Below are 18,219 nucleotides of genomic sequence, written 5' to 3'. Positions count from 1 at the left end.
CACTCTATGCAGAATCTCCTACATAGATCCCGCTCCAAGTGGTTGACAGTGGTAGCTGGGCACCATCTAGTTCTTCTGGTCGCATAGTTATGTAGGCTGAGGATCGCATGGTGTGCCAGTCATTTGGACTAATTATTCCCATATGTCTGGTTTTCTTCATTCTTTTCTGCTCTGGACAAGGAAAGACCCATTGTTACATCTAGATGGCTGCTTGCAAGCTTCTAAGGTACCAGTTGCTACTTGCCAAAGTAGGATGTGGAACAATGTTTTTGTGTAGTGTGTTATGCCAGTTGAGCTTGATGTACCCTGCGGCTGTGGTCCCAAGCCCACCGGTTCAACTACTCAGCCATTCTGGGTAGCTGGCTGTGGCCAAGAAGTGACTACAACCTTGTCCCTTGTCAGCTTTACTATATACCTGGGAATTCCTACAGAACATACAAATACACTTGTGGAAACACTGTCTGCCAATACTATACGTGATAATGGGCACACTCCCCCCGCGCACCAAAAATACCAAACCCACTGCCGTTGAGGTGGATCCAGCTCATAGCGACCCCTCCTTGGGTTTCCAAGACAGTATCACCACAGAAGTAGATTGCCCAACCTTCCTTCCAAGGAGTGGCTGGTGGGTTTGAATTGCCAGCCTTCTGGTTAGCAATCAAATGCCTTAGGCAGGACGCCACCAGAGCTCCCCTCTGCATAGGCATACCTCATAGTTCAGCCTGTCCACCCATCTGTCCACCTGTATATCAATGTTTGCCTTCACTGACAACACAGTACTGTATGTGCAAAAGTATTCATCTTTGTTGTTTGTACCTTCCATGCACCTCTCTATGTCTTCCTCTTCCTCAATGCCATCGTGTTAATCACTCACATTTGGTACATTGCCCTTCTCTTCACCCAAATCAATATTTGTCTCTACCTATCTAACAGTGTCGTTCCCCCCCCCCATACCCCTGGTAACCAACAAAGAAAATTTCCTTCCATGTATAAACCTTTCCTTGACATTTTACAATAACAGACTGATAGAATATTTATCCTTCTATGATTGACTTATTTTACTCAGCATAATGTCCTCCAAGTTCATCCATATTATGTGGTATTTTGCAGATTCTGTGTTATTCTTTAGGGTTGTATAGTATTCCATTGTGTGTATATACCATAGTTTGGTTATCCATTCTTCTGTAGATGGGCACCTAGGTTGTTTCCATCTTTTTGCTATTGTAAATATTGCTGGGATGAACATGGGTGTGCATATATCTGTTTTTGTCCTGGCTGTCACTTCTTTAGGATTTATACCTAGTAATGGAATTACTATGGTAGCATAGTACCTAAGGCACTTGACTACTAACCAGAAGGCTGGTGGTTCAAACCCACGAGTCACTCCTAGGAAGGAAGATGGAGCAATCTACTTCTGTAGTGATACCACCTCAGAAACCCAAGGAGGAGTCGCTGTGAGTTGGGTATGACTCCACGGCACATAACAACAACAATGAAATTGCAGGGTGAAATAGTATTTCTAATTCCAACTTTTTAAGGAATCAGCATACTGCTTTCCACAGTGGTTGTATCATTTTAGTCTTACCAACAGTGTACGCATCCTTACCAGCATTTGTTATTTTCTATTTTGTTTTACTTTGCTACTAGTGCTGGGGCAATGTGGTATTTCACTGTTGTTTTGATTTGCATCTCTCTAAGGGCTAATGGGTTCAAACCCACCAGCCACTCCTCAGAAGGAAGGTTGGACAACCTACTTCCGTAGTGATACTGCCTTGGCATCCCAAGGAGGGATCGCTATGAGTTGGGTCTGACTCGATGGCACATAACAACAACAACAATTGCTAATGGGGAGCTCTGGTGGCATAGTGACTAAGGCATTTGACTGCTAACCAGAAGGTTGGCGGTTCAAACCCACCAGCCACTCCTCAGAAGGAAGGTTTGGCAATCTACTTCCGTAGTGAAACTGCCTCAGAAACCCAAGGAGAGGTCGTTATGAGTCAGATCTGACTCGATGGCAGTGGGTTAATGGCTAATGATCATGAGCATTTCTTCATATGGCTGTTGGCCACCTGAATGTCCTCTTTGGTGAAGTGTCTATTCATGTCTTTTGCACATTTTTTAATTGGATTATTTGTGCTTTTGTTGTGTGAAGTGTTCTATAAATTCTAGAGATAAGTCCCTTGTCAGATATGTTATTACCAAATATTTTTTCCCAGTCTGTAAGTTCTCTTTTGACTCTTTTAGAGAAGTCTTTGAAAGCACATAAAAATTTTTAGAAGGTCCTGTTCATCTAGTTTCTCTTCTGCTGTTTGTGCATTTTGGGTTATGCTTGATAATCTATTTATGCCATGTATTGCAAAACGCAAAAACTTAACCATTGCTGTGGAGTCAAATCCTACCCATAGTGACCCCTCCTTGGGTTTCCGAGGCAGTGTCACTATGGAAGTAGATTGCCCAACCTTCCTTCCGGGGAGTGGCTGGTGGGTTTGAACCACCAGCCTTCTGGTTAGCAGTCAAATGCCTTAGGCACTATGCTACCAGAGCTCTCATGCCATATATTGTTGTTGTTGTTGTTGTTATGTGCCGTCGAGTCGGCCCCGACTCATAGCGACCCCTCCTTGGGTTTTCGAGGCAGTATCACTACGGAAGTAGGATTGCCCAACCTTCCTTCCGAGGAGTGGCTGGTGGGTTTGAACCGCCAGCCGTCTGGTTAGCAGGCAAGTGACTTAGCCACTATGCTACCAGAGCTCCTATGCCATATATTAGGGTCCCTAAATTTGCCCCTCATTTTTCCTTGAGAAACTTTATAGTTTTAGGCTTCATATTTAAGTCTTTGATCCATCTGGAGTTAGTTTTTGTGTATCGCGTGAGGTACAGATCTTGTTTCGTTTTTCTGCAAATGGATATCCACTTTTGCCAGCACCATTTGCTAAACAGACAACCTCTTCCCCATTTAATGAATTTTGGCCCTTTGTCGAAGATCAGCTGACCATAGGTCGATGGATCTATTTCTGGGTTCTCAATTGTATTCCATTGGTCTGTGTGTCTCTCATTCTACCAATACCAGGTAGTGTTGACTACTGCAGCTGTAATAGTAGGTTTTGAAATCTGGCAGTGTGAGACCTCCTACTTTATTCTTTTTCTTCAATAATGCTTTGCTTATCTGAGGTCTCTTTCCATATAAAGTTGTTGTTATGTGCCATCAAGTCGGCCCCGACTAATAGCGACCCCTCCTTGGGTTGCCGAGGCAGTATCACTACGGAAGTAGATTGCCCAGCCTTCCTTCCGAGGAGTGGCTGATGGGTTTGAACACCAGCCTTTCTGGTTAGCAGTCAAGTACCTAAAGCACTATGCTAACAGAGCTCCGTATCCTTAAAAGAAAGTTGATGGGATCTGGATTGAGATAACATTGAATGTATAGATGGCTTTTGGTAGAATTGACATTTTCACAATGTTCAGTCTTCCTATCCACGAGCATGGGATGTTCTTCCATGGTTTCTTAAAGTAATTTTTTATGGTTTTCTTTGTACAGGTCTTTTGTGTCCCTGGTAAGATTTATTCCCAAGTATTTTATTTTTCTGGTAGCTATTGTAAATGGTATTGATTTCCTTATTTCATTTTCAGCAATCTCTTTGCTGGTGTAGAGGAATCCAACTGATTTTTGGATGTTGATCTTACATCCTGCCACTATGCTTAATCTCTCAATTAGTTCCAGTTTTTTTTGTTTTGTTTTGTTTTGTTTTTACTATGTCTCTTGGGTTTTCTAGGTATAGGATCATATCATCAGCAGATAAGGATATTTCGACTTCTTCCTTACTGATATGGATGCTGTTGATTTCGATTTCTTGCCTTATTGTCCTGGCTAGGACTTCAGGTACAATGTTGAATAGAAGTGGTAATAGAGGGCATTCTTGTCTGGTTCCTGTTTGCAAGTGGAATGGTTTTAGTCTCTCCATTGAGAATAATGTTGGCTGTGTCTCATGGACTTGTTTTAATTGTCTTCAGCTTCAGCTTGACCTTGCATATGAGCATTTAATAGTCTGTTCCTCAGTTAGCTCCTGGCCTTGTTTTGGCTGATGATATTGAGCTTCTCCATTGGCTCTTGCCAATGGCCCTGTTGATGTCTCTCTACATTTGCCAGTAGTAGTCGGTCTGATTCCTGTGTACTCCATCTGGTGAAGTCCAAGTCGGTCTGATTCCTGTGTACTCCATCTGGTGAAGTCCACGTGTATAGCCGCTGTTTGTGTTGTTGAGGGAAGGTATTTGCAATGAATGAGTCTTTGGTCTTGCCAAATTTTATCATGTGAACACCAGCATTATTTCTGTCACCAAGGCCATATTTTCAAACTACCGGTGATTATTCTTTGTTTCCAACTTTTGCATTCCAATCACTAGTGATAATCAACACATCTTGATGGCATATTCAGTCAATTTCAGACTGCAGAAGTTGGTAAAAATCCTGTATTTCCTCATCTTTGGCCTTGGTGATTGGTGCGTAGATTTGAATAATAATAGTATTAACTGATCATCCTTGTAGGCATATGGATATTTTCCTATCACTGACAGCATTGTCATAGATCTTGATCTTGAAACATTCTTTGTCATGATGAATGCCATGCCATTCCTCTTCAATCTGTCTTTTCTGGCATAGTAGATCTTATGGTTGTCTGATTCAGAATGGCCAAAAACAGTCCATTTCAGTTTACCAGTGCCTAGGATATTGTTCTTTATGTGTTGCATTTCACTTATGACAAGTTCCAGTTTTCCTGGATTCATACTTCATACATTCCATGTTCCAATTATTAATGGATATTTGCAACTGTTTCTTCCCATTTTGAGTTGTGCCACATTAGCCAAGGGACGTCCCAAAAGCTTTACTCCATCCACATCATTAAAGTCAACTCTACACTGAGGAGGCAGCTTCCCCAGTCATATTTTGCATGCCTTCTGACCTGAGGGGCTCCTCCTCTGGCACTGTATTGGACAGTGTTTCAGTGCTATTCATAAAGTTTTCCAGAAATATATCAGACAGTGTTTCACTGCTATTTATAAGTTTTCACTGGCCAGTTCTTTGAGAAGTGGATGGCCTCTTCCTTCTTCTGAGTCTGTCTTAGTCTGGAAGCTCCACAGAAACCTGTCCACCATGAGTGCCTTTGCTGGCACTTGATACACTGGTGGCATAGCCTCCAGCTTCACAGCAACACGCAAGACACCACAATATTACAAACTGACAGAAAAGTTTGTCTCCCTCAGCTCTTCCTAACTGCTCTGCTCACTTCCTGTCTTCTTCAGCTGTTCCTAAGCTGTTCCTGGCTCACTTCTTTCCTGGCCTCTCTCCACTGCCCCAAACCACTGCCTGCCCACTTCCTTCCTTCCTGGTCTTTCGCCACTGCTGCTGCTCCAAGCAGTTTCCAGCTCCAAGGTCTGGCTAGAGATGCAAAAATGAGAGTTGGTAGAACATAGATGGTAGTTGAAGCCATGTTAGTTGGAAAAAATTATTAAGAAGAGAGAATAAAGCGAGAACATAATGTATATTTGTTTCAATTGAACATTAATGAACAGAACAAAAAATGGCACAGTCTGACCTGGGGAAGCTGCTCTATGGATTTCAGTGAACAAAGAACATGGCCCTGTTGATGTCTCTTTACATTTGCCAGATAGCCAACCCCGGGGTAATAGTACAGGAAAGATGGGGGCATTGCTTTGTGAAAGGCTTTCTTTTGGTCCGTTGACAGGCCATGACCAGTGTGCTCTGGTTCTCTGTGCAATAATTCATATGCCTTTAATGTGTGTGAACCAACTTAATATTTTAAAACTATTTCCTTTTGCTGTAGCAGGTGCCTTCTCTGGAAATGTCTTTTTTAAAAAAAGACCCTTGCTGAACACCCTGAGCTGGAGCTGCTCCCCACCTAACCCAGTCCTGAAGACAAAGATCCAACTGCTGGTCTTCTAAGTTCAACCTGGGTCGTGGCCTTGGTTGGGTTCTTTTGAGGTTTCTGTACCACTGCCAGGGTTTGCCAGTCTCTGACTTTGTGCCCACAGCTCCCTAATGGGGAGGGAGAGAGTTGAATACCCCAAGTCATACCCCATCTGGGTGTTCTTTCTGCCTGGGGGAAGACAGACTTTGACATGGTCCCCAGAAGGAGCTGACACATGGTGATTCTTAATTTGAAGCAAGTGAGGAGGAGATTGATGTCAAAAAACAAGCTCCAAACCCCTTCTGAAATCACTGTTGACAAATGCTTCAAACTGACTGACCTTTTCTCCTGTAAAATCTTTACTGTACTCCTCTCCATCTGTTCTAGAGTTTTGGAAATGTTTGTTCCTTCTGAAACTTTTGGCAAAGTTGTCTTCCATGTGAATAAATCATTTATCAGCATCTTTGTCATCACTCAGCATGAGAGCTCACAAACTTTGCAGATAGTGCTGCCAGGTGCTCACTATACAGAGGTCTCCCTTCCACCCCCACCCTCCATAAGCTATAGAGGCAAAGCTTATGTCTGCATCTCTTGCTTTATACAGTGTTTTTTTCTCTTGTCCATTCCCGTAGTAGTGGAGGAGTTCCTGCATGCTCTTGTTGCTGAAGGGAAGGGCTGACGGCATGAGAGACTGGACCAAAGTCAGGGACAGGAACTCGCACATTTGGATTCCAGCCCTGGCTCTGCCACAAAATGATAATCCAAGGGTGACCACTTATGCTTTCTCTGGGCCTCTGTTATCAGTTGGTCCAGTGGAGATAGTGATAACCTGCCCTGCTCACTTCATAATGCTATTCTAAAGATTGAACCAGGGCTCTCTAGCTCAGTTCCAGCATGGAGATGTGTTTTCCTTAATCTGCATAAGGTTTAAAAGATTTTTTAAAGTTTGTTGCCTACATTTAAACATCAGTAGATTCCATCTAAAAAGTATAGCTTCTCTTGGAAATCAAAAAATTTGGCAGCCTTTAGCCTATAGTTCTCCATGGCAACAATTGGCTGAGGTTGAGTGGCTACCCTTGAGATGGGGCGTGCATTTTCTATGTTGCCACAGTCCCCACCCCACCCCCCCGTGATGTTTCTGACAGTGAGTCTTTGTCGTGATACTCCATCTATACATTTTATTAAACTTGGACTGTTTTTCTTTTTTATGTTATCTGCCTTGCTTTGGAGATATTTGGGTCTCTGCTCTTGAATTCAAGAAGATGTTCCAGATTTAGAACTTTTTAAGTAGGATAGCAAACGAATACAAAGGAGATTTTTGAGGGGAGTATGGGCTTAAGGAAGGAACCTGCACTTACATTCCTGTATACTAGGTGCTTGACCTATCATTTGATCTTCCGCAGAACTATGAAGTAGATCTCATAAAAAATAGAGGACAGGGCCTTAGGAAGATTGTGGCTTGCCTGAGCTAGAAGTTGAACCTAACCTGTTGACTCTAAGGGAATACTGTAAGGTCTGTGATGAGATGAATTCTTTTATATGTGGCCTTTTGCATTGGTTCTTTGAAAAAACAAGGTGAGAGTTTTTTTTTTTCCCCTAAACCCTGAGGAGTTGCCTATGCCCTACCTAGTGTTCTACCCCAGAGAGTTTGTTACATTTCCTGGATAAGCTATGAACAACTTGGTTTGATCCTTCTTGTCTGGCCCAGGGCTATAGCCTGCCTGGTGATTGGTATGCACCTTGCAGGGATTAGTCAATATACTATGCAAAGGCTATAATCACCTCAGTGGTACAGATAGTAAAAAGGCAGGAGGAGGAATGGGAATGAAATTCTGGTCTTCTGAGAGGGGATTGGTCAGTTTGTGGTCCTTGTGGGAAAGGCCCTGCCTTGAAATTAACAAGGAGTTGTGTACCTATGCAGCCAACCCCACAGAGATTTTACTGACAGGGAAGAAGCAGGAAGAGAAGCAGAAAGAAGCCAAAGAAGAGAGAAGAGAGAAGCAGATAAGGGAAGCAAGGAACTTCCTTAAAGAGCTGTAATATGGGTCTAGGGCTGTAACACTAAAGAGCAACAGGCCCAGAAGGAGCACAGTGGCAGAGTTGGACAGATGAGAGGGTCAAGAGGAGCCTGTCTTTAGGGGGCCTGAGAGGAAGCCTGCATACCTGAGAGAGCTGAGAAGACAGTTCTGCACTGAAGAATGGAGACTTTGTATACATGCTTCTTGATCCTGGTCCTGAGTTGTAGTCTACTGATTCTGATCCTGAGATGTACCCTATTACTTCCTTAATAAACTTGATAACTGTAACTAAGCTCTGTAAGTTCTGGTGGCCATTTGCAACTGATTGTTGAACCCAGAAGAGAAAGAGAGAATGCCGTGGAGGGACAGCTGGTATCATTGTTGTTATGTGCCGTCGAGTCAGACCCGACTCATAGCGACCCCTCCTTGGGTTTCCAAGGCAGTATCACTACAGAAGTAGATTGCCCAACCTTCCTTCCAGGAGTGGCTGGTAGTATCAGAGTCGGTAAAAAGGTTGGAGGGTAGAGGTATGTCTGACCTCTGCCTCATTGGAATCAATTTGGGGCTAATCCCGGTCATTATTCCCCCTGAAGTTAGACAGGTTCTGACACTACTCCTTCTCCTGCCTTTTTACTATGTCAGTATAAAATTGATGTAGTACCACAGTCCCTCCCCAGAAACTGCCTCTGCACATTTACTCCTGTAGCTTGTAGGTAGGTGAGGACCATTTTCATGGCTCTCTCAATACCTTGCATTAGTGTAGTCCTTTTTTCCTTATAAAATGCTTTTGTATAGAGCTACAGCATATTCTTTAAAGCAGTTGCCCTTCCCCAACCCACCCCCCTTTTTTCCCTGTAGCATGTTTTTTCAGAAGTAATAAAACAGATAAAAAGTGAAGTTGTTTTATTTGAAGCTGAGAAGGAAGCTGTGTGTAAAACCCTACCCTTAAGTGGAGTCATTTTCCCCTCATACAGCCGCTGAAGTACCTGTGTAATCCTAGGGCTCAGAGGAACCCAATTACAAAACTACCAATCTTGTCTCCACTTCTGCAGATGAGGAAATGGAGGCCAAAGAAATCTAGTAATTTGTCCAGTGTTGTCCTTTCTTTTATAACTCCCTGATAGATTCTACTTTAACTGGGCTTTCTGTCTGATTCTTTAGAAAACTTCAGAAAGCTACTTTATTTTATGCTTGATTTCTCTTCCTTACGTAATACACAGAGAAGCGGCATTAACTAAGCAGCATTCATTGGGTTAAACTTTATTTTAAGAGAAACAAAGAGAGTTTGTTGAACTGGGCAGGAAAGTGGAAGACACAGAGTACAAAACGGGTCTGGGTAAGGATTTTTGGTTTATTTTTTTAGTATTTTCTAGCTTCTTTGGCTTGTGTCTTCTTACATTCTTAAGACAAATGGAAGCCTTTCTTAAAGATTTAGATGGGAGTTATGTTAGGAAATGAGATGTTCTTTTACCTGCAAGAAATGAACACACAGCAGATATCAGTGTCTAGAAGGCCCAATTTTAAAATATTCACCAAAGCCTCTTTGGCAGCAGATCCAGAAATCCTTTCTCTGCACCACGATGAGCTTCTTTGTCTCATACTCCTGGGTCTAATCATTCTCATTGTCTGCCCAGCTGTTTCCCATCTCTGTGCACTTCACTGCTCAGATCATCAGTTTGGTATTTTTCTTCTCTTCTCACTCACCTTACCTCCCCCATCCCTCACATTGCCTTGCTAAGTGGAAGTCACTGATGTCCTGATTCATTCAGAGCAGCCTGGGGGGAGGAGGGGCTGGTACCACTAAGTATGATTCATTATTTGATTCAGGGCCCCACTGCAGATGTTGGATTCAAACCTTCTCAGCCTCCTGAGGAGGTTTTATTTAACTTTGAAAAGTTTCAGTCATCATCATGATGTTGACGACCCTGACCTCTTGTTGATGTCAGAGTTGAAAGAGATCTTGGAGGCTTTATAATCCCCCTCTGTGTATTACCAACTCTCAGCCCTGGTGCCACAGTGGTGAAAGTGCTCAGCTGCCAACTGAACCACCTTCTTCCCACAGGATAAAACTAGGGATGTCTGTCATCTTTGCTTATGCATACAATGGAAGTCCAAGTTATCTTAGTCATTTCATTGGTGACTCCATGAGTGTATGTTTATTAAAACCTTTTATTAGGAAAGCGGAGTCCTGGTGGCAAACCAAAAGGTTGGTTGTTTGACCACTCCGCAAGAGAAAGATGTGGCAGTATGCACCAGTTTGTAAAGATTCCAAAAAAGAAAACCATACTCACTCCGTTGAGTAGGAGCTGACTCATAGCTACCCTTTCTTGGGTTTCTGAGGTAGTATCACTATGGAAGTAGATTGCCCAGTCTTCCTTCTGGTGGGTTTGAACCTCCAGCCTTCTGGTTAGCAGTCAGATATCTTAGGCACTATGCCACCAGAGCTCCTTCGTAAAGATTATAGCCTTAGAAACCCTGTGAGATAGTTCTGCTATTGAGGGGTCACTGTTGAGTTGGAATAGATTTGATGGCAATAAGTTTTTTGGGAATGGGTTTTATCGGGAATGTAGTGGGAAACAGCTATTCTTAGGAGTGTAGATGATGAAAGATCTATGTTGTTGTTGTTGTTATGTGCCATCGAGTTGGACCAGACTCATAGCGACCTCTGCTTGGGTTTCTGAGGCAGTATCACTGCGGAAGTAGATTGCCCTATCTTCCTTGCGAGGAGTGGCTGATGGGTTTGAATCGCCAGCCTTCTGGTTAGCAGTCAAGTGCCTTAGGCACTATGCTACCAGAGCTCCTGAAAGATCTATAGGGAAATGCAAATTAAAACCACAATGAGATATCATAAGAGCCCACTGGAATGGTTAACATGAAAAAGACTGACAGTACCAAGTGTTGGTAAGGCCATGCCATGACCAGACTTCTCACATGTGGCTGGTGAGAGTGTAAGATTGAAGAAACACGTTGAAAACTATTTGGCAATTTCTTATAAAGTTGAATGTAAACTTGGCTGTATGATCCAGTAATTCCACTTCTAGGTATTTACCTAAGAAAGATTAAATACCTGTGTCCAGAAATAAAAGACGTCTGTGTTCAAGTTTATAGCAGTTTTTCTCATAAAAGTTGTTAGAAGCTGGAAACAACCCAAATGCCTTTCAGAAAGTGAATGGATAAACTAACTGTAGAATATGTATTCAGTGGAATACTACTCAGCATTAAAAAGAGACAAACTACTGATACATGTAACAGTGAGAATGAATCTCAGAAATACTGTGCTAAATGAAAGAAGCCAAGCACAAAAGACTATATACTATATGATCCCATTTATACTACAACAAACAGAACTAACTTATAGTGACTGGGAACAGATCAGAAGTTACCTGGGGTAATATGGGAGGAGAGGGGGATTGCCTACAAAGGACATGAAGGAACTCTGCAGTGGTGGAGGTGATCTGTATCTTGATTATGGTGATGATCTCAAGCATGTATACAGTTGTGAAAACTCACTGTACACTTGAATTGGATGCATCATATTGTATGTACAGTTGATTTAAGAAGAAAAAATTTCAAAAAAGAAAATGGGAATTAGTTGGCACTCCATCACTAGCTCTGTGTGTTCTTGGAGAGGAACTTAATCTTTCTGCATCTCTTTCTTGTGAAGAAAGTGGGGACAGTTGGTAACTTACCTACATTGTTTGGTTATTGTGAGAATAGAAATGAAATTATTTATTTTGAAGTACCTTTAAACAGTATAAAAAGTAGTACAAATGCTGGGTGAGGGATATTTCATAAATTCCTCTCTGGGGAAGAAATCTTTTAAAACCTTATTTGCAAGTCATCATTTAACTTTGTGTAATTTTGACCATGTCACCTCCCCCCTCTCTGGCCATCAGTGGAATGAGGGGGTTAAACTAGATCAAAGGTTAAAAAAAAAAAAACTGGAGGCTCAGAGACTCCCTAAAGCGTTTCAAATGTCTTTTTTATAACCTTTACAGAGTTAGCCTGTCTAACATTAATTTTAAATACAGCTTGTTGCCAATATTTAAATCTAAAGCTCTCATATAAAATTTCAGGTGTTTATCTTCTCTTTAAAAACGAGCATATCTGACAAAACTAGGTCCATATTCCCACATGGCAACAATGGCCTGGCATTACACAGTAGCTGCTCCCTTACGTGAGGCATATGCTTTAGATTGCCATAGTCTCCACTGCTCACTGTAGCCCTTTGTTCTCTGTAGTACATTAAGAGAACAATTCTTTCGTTCAGCTGTTACTGAGTGCCCACTACATATTAGGCACTGGGCTGGGGCATGAGGCTACAGAAGGGAACCAAACAGGCAAAATCTCTAAACTTACAGTGAGTCGTAAGTTACCACCAATCCACATCTGCATCGAAAAATTAGAAAAAAAAAGTTAGACAAAGAGTGCCATAGATTTTAGGGAAGATGGAAGAAAGCATGTTTCTTTGTAGATGTAAAAAAATGTATATATTCCTCTGTATATCTTGTATATTTACTAGGCTAAATTTACTTGTTGTAGAATAAATAGGATCATATAGTATGTTTGTGTCAAAATTATCCTGTCTACTTTACTTATTTACCTCATGTAACAATGTAAAAAGTATGATCCCTTTCCTATGTGAGTCAGTAAGTTCATGAAGGAAGTTATCTTGGTGTTTCCAAAAATGCCAGTGGTCAGAGACTGGCACAGGGTCTGTGGTGAACATTAGGGTTTTTTGTTTTTTTGACTCTGTCCAAACCATCTTTAGCTAGGCTTTAAAAAGTTTTTCCATTTAATCAAGATCTTAGGATGCAACTCAATGTGATATAAGCATCTCTGTTGACAGTGATGTAGCTGCCTTATTCTATCATAGCCGGAATCTTGTTTAGTTGTGCTTGAGAATCTCTGCCTGTTCCCTTGGTTGGCATGCTGAAAGTGGGTATGTGCTGGAGAAGGTGCTATCTCTCCTGGTAATTTATGTCTCCATTTGGTCAACTGTGCAGTGATAGTTGGAGATGTCTTTAGACTCACATCCTTTCAAGCTTAGATTTTGATGTCATGATCAAGGGGTCCTTATTTAAATGTTTCTCACCTACAAATAAGCCATTGTATGGGCATAGATAAGGAGCTCTGGTGCCACAGTGGTGAAAGCGCTCAGCTGCCAACTGAAAGGTCAGTGGTTTGAATCTACCAGCCACTCCACAGGAGAAAGTTGTGGCATTCTGCTTCTGGAAAGATTATAGCCTTGGAAACCTTATGAGACAGTTTTACTCTGTCCTAATCTCCATGGCAGTGGGTTTGGTTGTTTTTGTTGTAGGCACAGATGCTGAATAATGTTGTTCCTTCTTATGTTAGGCATGGTTGTTCATAGATTTACCTTTAGATTTGTGATATCCATAGGCTTTCAGATCTCACCTGGCTCTTCATAATCCATTATACTTGCTGGATCCTGTGGTTGGTATTTGACCATTTCTTCAGTCTTGGCCGGAAAGGTCATCTTACTGCCTGGCAAAGCAAACTACACTGCTCCCATCTGGTGGTCATTATCTCAAATTGTTGTGCCATAACCTGCTTCTGAAAGGCATGCCTTACTTATCCAACCAAATTTAGTGGCACCAGATATCATAAAACTGTAGGAAGTAGCCATTCACAACTTTTGTTCTGCAGCACTGTTAGATGTCTCCTTACCTAAAGGACTATTACACAGTTTTTCTCTATGACAAATGAAATAGAAAAGGGTTTTGGACAGTCAGGTAGGGTCCTGTTCCAGGTTCTGCCCATAACTAGCCATGGGGCTCCTCCAGGCCTCATTCAGCTTGTGCTTAATGCTCTTACCCATTTCCATTGAGTCAATGCTGACTCATAATGACCCCATAGGATAGAGTAGAACTACCTTAATGGGTTTCCAACACTGTAATCTTTATGGAAGAGGACTACTTCATCTTTCTTTCACAGAGTGGCTGGTAAGTTTGAACTGCCAACCTTTTGGTACACAGTTGAGTGCCTAACCAGTGCACTACCAGGCTCCTTTAACACTCTGTGTTGTTGTTGTTAGGAAGCCATCGAATTGGCTCCAACTCACGGCAACCCTTTGTACAGCAGAGTGAAACACTGCCCAGTCCTGTGGCAACCTCACAATCCCTACTATACCCAAGCCCATCGCTACAGCCACTGTGTCAGTCCATCTTGCTGAGGGCCTTCCCCTCTTTCGCTGACCCTCCACTTTATCAAGCATGACATCTTTCTCCAGAGAATGGTCTCTTCTGACAACATGACCAAAGTAGGTGAGTCTGGCCATTCTCGCTTCCAAGGAGCATTCTGGCTGCACTTCTTCCAGGCAGACTTGTTAGTTCTTTCAGCAGTCCATGGTACTTCCAGCATTCTTCACCAACACCGCAATTCAAAAGCATCACTTCTTCTTCAGTCTTCCTTGTTCATTGTCCAGCTCTCACATTCATGTGAGGTGATTGAAAATACCATGGCTTGTGTCAGGCACATCTTAGTCTTCAAGGAGACATCTTTGCTCTTCAACGCTTGAAAGAGGTCTTTTGCAACAGATTTGCCCAATGGAATATGTCTTTTGATGTCTTGACTACTGCTTCCGTTGGTGTTGATTGTAGAATCAAGCAATTTGAAGCCTTTAATAAATTCAGTCTTTTCTCCATCTATTGTGATGCTGCTTATTGGTCCAGTGGTGAGGATTTTTTTTTCTTTATATTGAGGTGTAATCCATACTTGCAGACCGTAGTCTTTAATTTTCATCAGTAAGTGCTCCAAGTCCTCCTCACTTTCAGCAAGTAAAGTTGTGTCATCTGCGTGCCTTAGGTTGTTAGGGAGCTTTCCTCCAATTCTGCTGCCATGTTCTTCTTCATATAGTCCAGCTATATATGAGTTATATTTACTCAGCATACAGATTGAACAAGTATGGTGAAAGGATACAACCCTGACACACTCCCTTCCTGATTTTAAACCATGCAGTATCGCCTTTTTCTGTTTGAACAACAGCCTCTGGTCTATATACAGGTTCCTCTTGAGTACAATTAAGTGTTCTGGAATTCCCATTCTTCTCAATGTTATCCATAATTTTTTATGATCCACACAATTGAATGCCTTTGCATAGTCAATAAAACACAAGTAAATATCTTTGTGCTATTCTTTGCTTTGAGCCAAAATCCATCTGACATTAGCTATGATACCCCTTGTACCATATCCCTTTCTGAATCCAGCTTGCATTTCTGGAAGTTCTCTGTCTATAGCATAGCAACTGGGGTCTTGAAAAAAGCTTGTGAGCAACTTTCCCTGTCCAGAGCAAAGAAGAATGAAGAAAATCAAAGATGCAAGGAAATAATTGGTCCAAAGAACTAATGGACCAAGTAAACTTCAGCCTCCACATCCCTGAGACAAGAACTAGATGGTGCCTAGCTGCCACTACCACCTTCTGTGGAAGGGATCACATTAGAAGGTCCTGGAAAGAATGGGACAAAAAAGTAGAACAAAACTCAAAATCATAAAAAAAAAAAAAAAAAAGACCAGACTTCCTGGTCATAAAGAAACTGGTGGAACCTCTGAGACTATGACCCTTAGTCACCCTTCAAGCCTGAAACTGTGGCTCAGTTTTTAGCCAAACAGTAGACAGATCTACAAAGTCAACAATAACACTGGGGTGATATGCATTCCTTTGAATGATCAACCATTTAAGGTCAAAAGGGCAGCATTTGCCCAAGGACAAAGTTCAGAAGGCAAGAAGGGCTAGGAAAGGAGGAATGGAAACTGGAAATGCAGGGTGGAAGTGAGATGAGTGATGTTACATTGAGGGGATTGCAATCGATTACATGAAACAAAAATGTTTTTGAATTATTCAGTGGAAAATTGATTTGCTCTGTGAACCTTCACTCAAATCACAATAGAAAGTTAAATGTGTGTGTGTGTGTATATATACACACAAACATATACACATATATATATGTGTATATATATATATACATGTATATATTATATGGTAAATTTTAGTGTTCATTTGAGTCCCGTAGAACATAGTTAAAGGAAATACACACACATGCAGTCTCTAGTAAATCCCTATCAAAATGTACATTTGGAATATTAGAGCTCATTAAGATACATACAATTATTTTAGGATTATGTTTGGTGTTTCATAAAAACATGCAACAATGATTAAGGCTTTTTTTGTAGTTGCAAAGGACTGAAGACTACTCAAGCTATGTTGGAAAAGAGTAATTATTGTAAAGATATAATAGGAAATGCCAAGAACACCAACAGATAGACCCTGAAGTACCCCTGGGCCACAGGGGAATTAGAACTGCATAGTCAGGACTCAGAGGAGCTCTGGTGGTGCAGTGGCTAAGGCATTTGACTGTTGCCCAGAAGGTTGATGGTTCTAACCCACCAGCCACTCTGCAGAACGAAGATGGGACAATCTATTTCTATAAAGATTTACTGCCTCAGAAACCCAGTGGGGGTCTCTATGAGTCAAAATTGACTCGATGGCAGAGGGTTTGGTTTTTACTCCGGACTCACAAGAGTTATCTTCAGAGGTCTGAGACTATAGAGACTATAGTTGCTGCTTATTGCTTTCATAACCTCAACTCAAGTTCTTGTATTGATGACTTCTGAAACTCTGTGTTCACTTGCATCTAGTTAGTGGCCACTTCTATGGAAAGAATGGCCTAGCGGTTTTATTGCTGCACAGCATCAGTGGACAAGAGAGTTAAGCTAAATTATGTATGTACAAGTCAGGCAGGTGTAATCAGTGCTTATCCCAGTCTTCACCTTTCACACACTTTGCCACCCTTCTTTACTATCTGACCCCTCTTAACAACGACACTGAGCACCTGATGTAATGTTTTGAAAGAGAGACTGAGGTTGAGAGTTCTAAAAATTCATGGAACACTAAAGTGTAACAAATTCAGAGCATTTGGGAATTCTTGTTAAAATTATACAAATTTCTGTTAATGAATTTGGAACCATCTTTTAGAGAAAAGTTGGTGCTGACACTAAAAGTCTGCCTGAGTCATACATGTCTAGTTTCTATGTATACAGTAGTACTTTCATAACTACATCTTGAATCTTCTCAGCAGCCAGTGACGTAGAGTTGTTAGCTGGTGTCGAGTTGGCCCTTTATTCATGGTGATCCCATGCACAAGGGAACCAGATGCTGCCTGGTCCTGCACAATGTCTGGTAGCAGATCAGACCCTTGTGAGCCATAGGGCTTTCATTGGCTGATTTTCAGAGGTAATTCCCCAGGCCTTTATTTCTAGTACATCTATCTTAGTCTGAAGTTCTGCTAAAACCTGTTCAGCATCATAGCGACACACAAGCCTCCGCTGATAGGTGGGTGGAATAACAGGAATAGAACCCAGGACTCCTGCATGCTACCACTGAACCACCACTACCCCCATGAGGGTAGAGAGGGCAGGAGACATCCTTAAGATCTACTGTTAGATTTTGAAATTCGATAACAACTATTATTATAAGAATTACTGAAATAATTTCCTAGCTGCTTTGGTATGAAGGAAAGAATGCTGGACTAGTGACAACAGCAACTCTTAGCCACCACAGATATCCCACTCATTTTTGAACATGACTCCAAAGATCTTGTGTTTGTGTTTCTCTCACAGGTGGATTTGCTATTGTGTTTCTGGTGAGGACAAGCAATGGAATGAAGTGTGCCTTGAAACGTATGTTCGTCAACAATGAGCATGATCTCCAGGTGTGCAAGAGAGAAATCCAGATAATGGTAAGGCTGCTGCTCAGACTTGAGACTGCTTGTTTGAAATCAGGGAGAGCATGGGGTGACCTGGACTGTGTTGTCTCGTGAGAAAGCCAAGTGAACCTAAAACTTATTTTGTTGGGCCTTATCCTATCCAGTGGGGCTTGTCCCCTTCCCAGAGATGGCAGACAGGTCTCTGGGTAGGTTAGGAGAGAGTAGCAGTGGGTACAGGATGCTGTTCCTGCCTTGGCTTTTTAGGTCAGGAAAGTAGTTTGGGACATTAGGAAAAGTTTGTTTATTATTTGGTTTCTAATAATATTCTGTGAAATTTACTCCTAAAACCCTAGCTTGTTACACAAGCCCATTTACAATGACCTTTCTCTTCTAGTCTTGTCTCTGTCAGTTATCAGTCCCAGTTTTCAGCCCTACTGAATAATTCAGTATTCCATGAAGATACCCTTCTACAGCTTTATGTTGTGTACGTATAATTCTTCCCATCTGGAATTCTTTGTCCTAGAAACCTCTTATGCATACTCTGATTCTATTTTAAGG

General features: G+C 41.8%; 1 protein-coding gene across 1 annotated transcript in view; it reads left to right on the top strand.

The window, feature by feature from the left end:
* The window catches only part of AAK1 (AP2 associated kinase 1), a 234,536-nt gene that overhangs the window by 106,374 nt on the left and 109,943 nt on the right, over nt 1-18,219 (top strand). The window contains exon 2 of the mRNA XM_042780842.1: nt 17,576-17,694. Within this exon, the coding sequence (XP_042636776.1) occupies nt 17,576-17,694 (119 nt within the window). The remainder of the gene's footprint in view (nt 1-17,575; nt 17,695-18,219) is intronic.

This window comes from Orycteropus afer, unplaced genomic scaffold, assembly GCF_000298275.1.
Source record: "Orycteropus afer afer isolate SDZICR_OR568_19922 unplaced genomic scaffold, OryAfe1.0 scaffold00065, whole genome shotgun sequence".
NCBI lineage: Eukaryota > Metazoa > Chordata > Mammalia > Tubulidentata > Orycteropodidae > Orycteropus > Orycteropus afer.
This window is presented reverse-complemented; position numbering and strand designations above follow the sequence as displayed.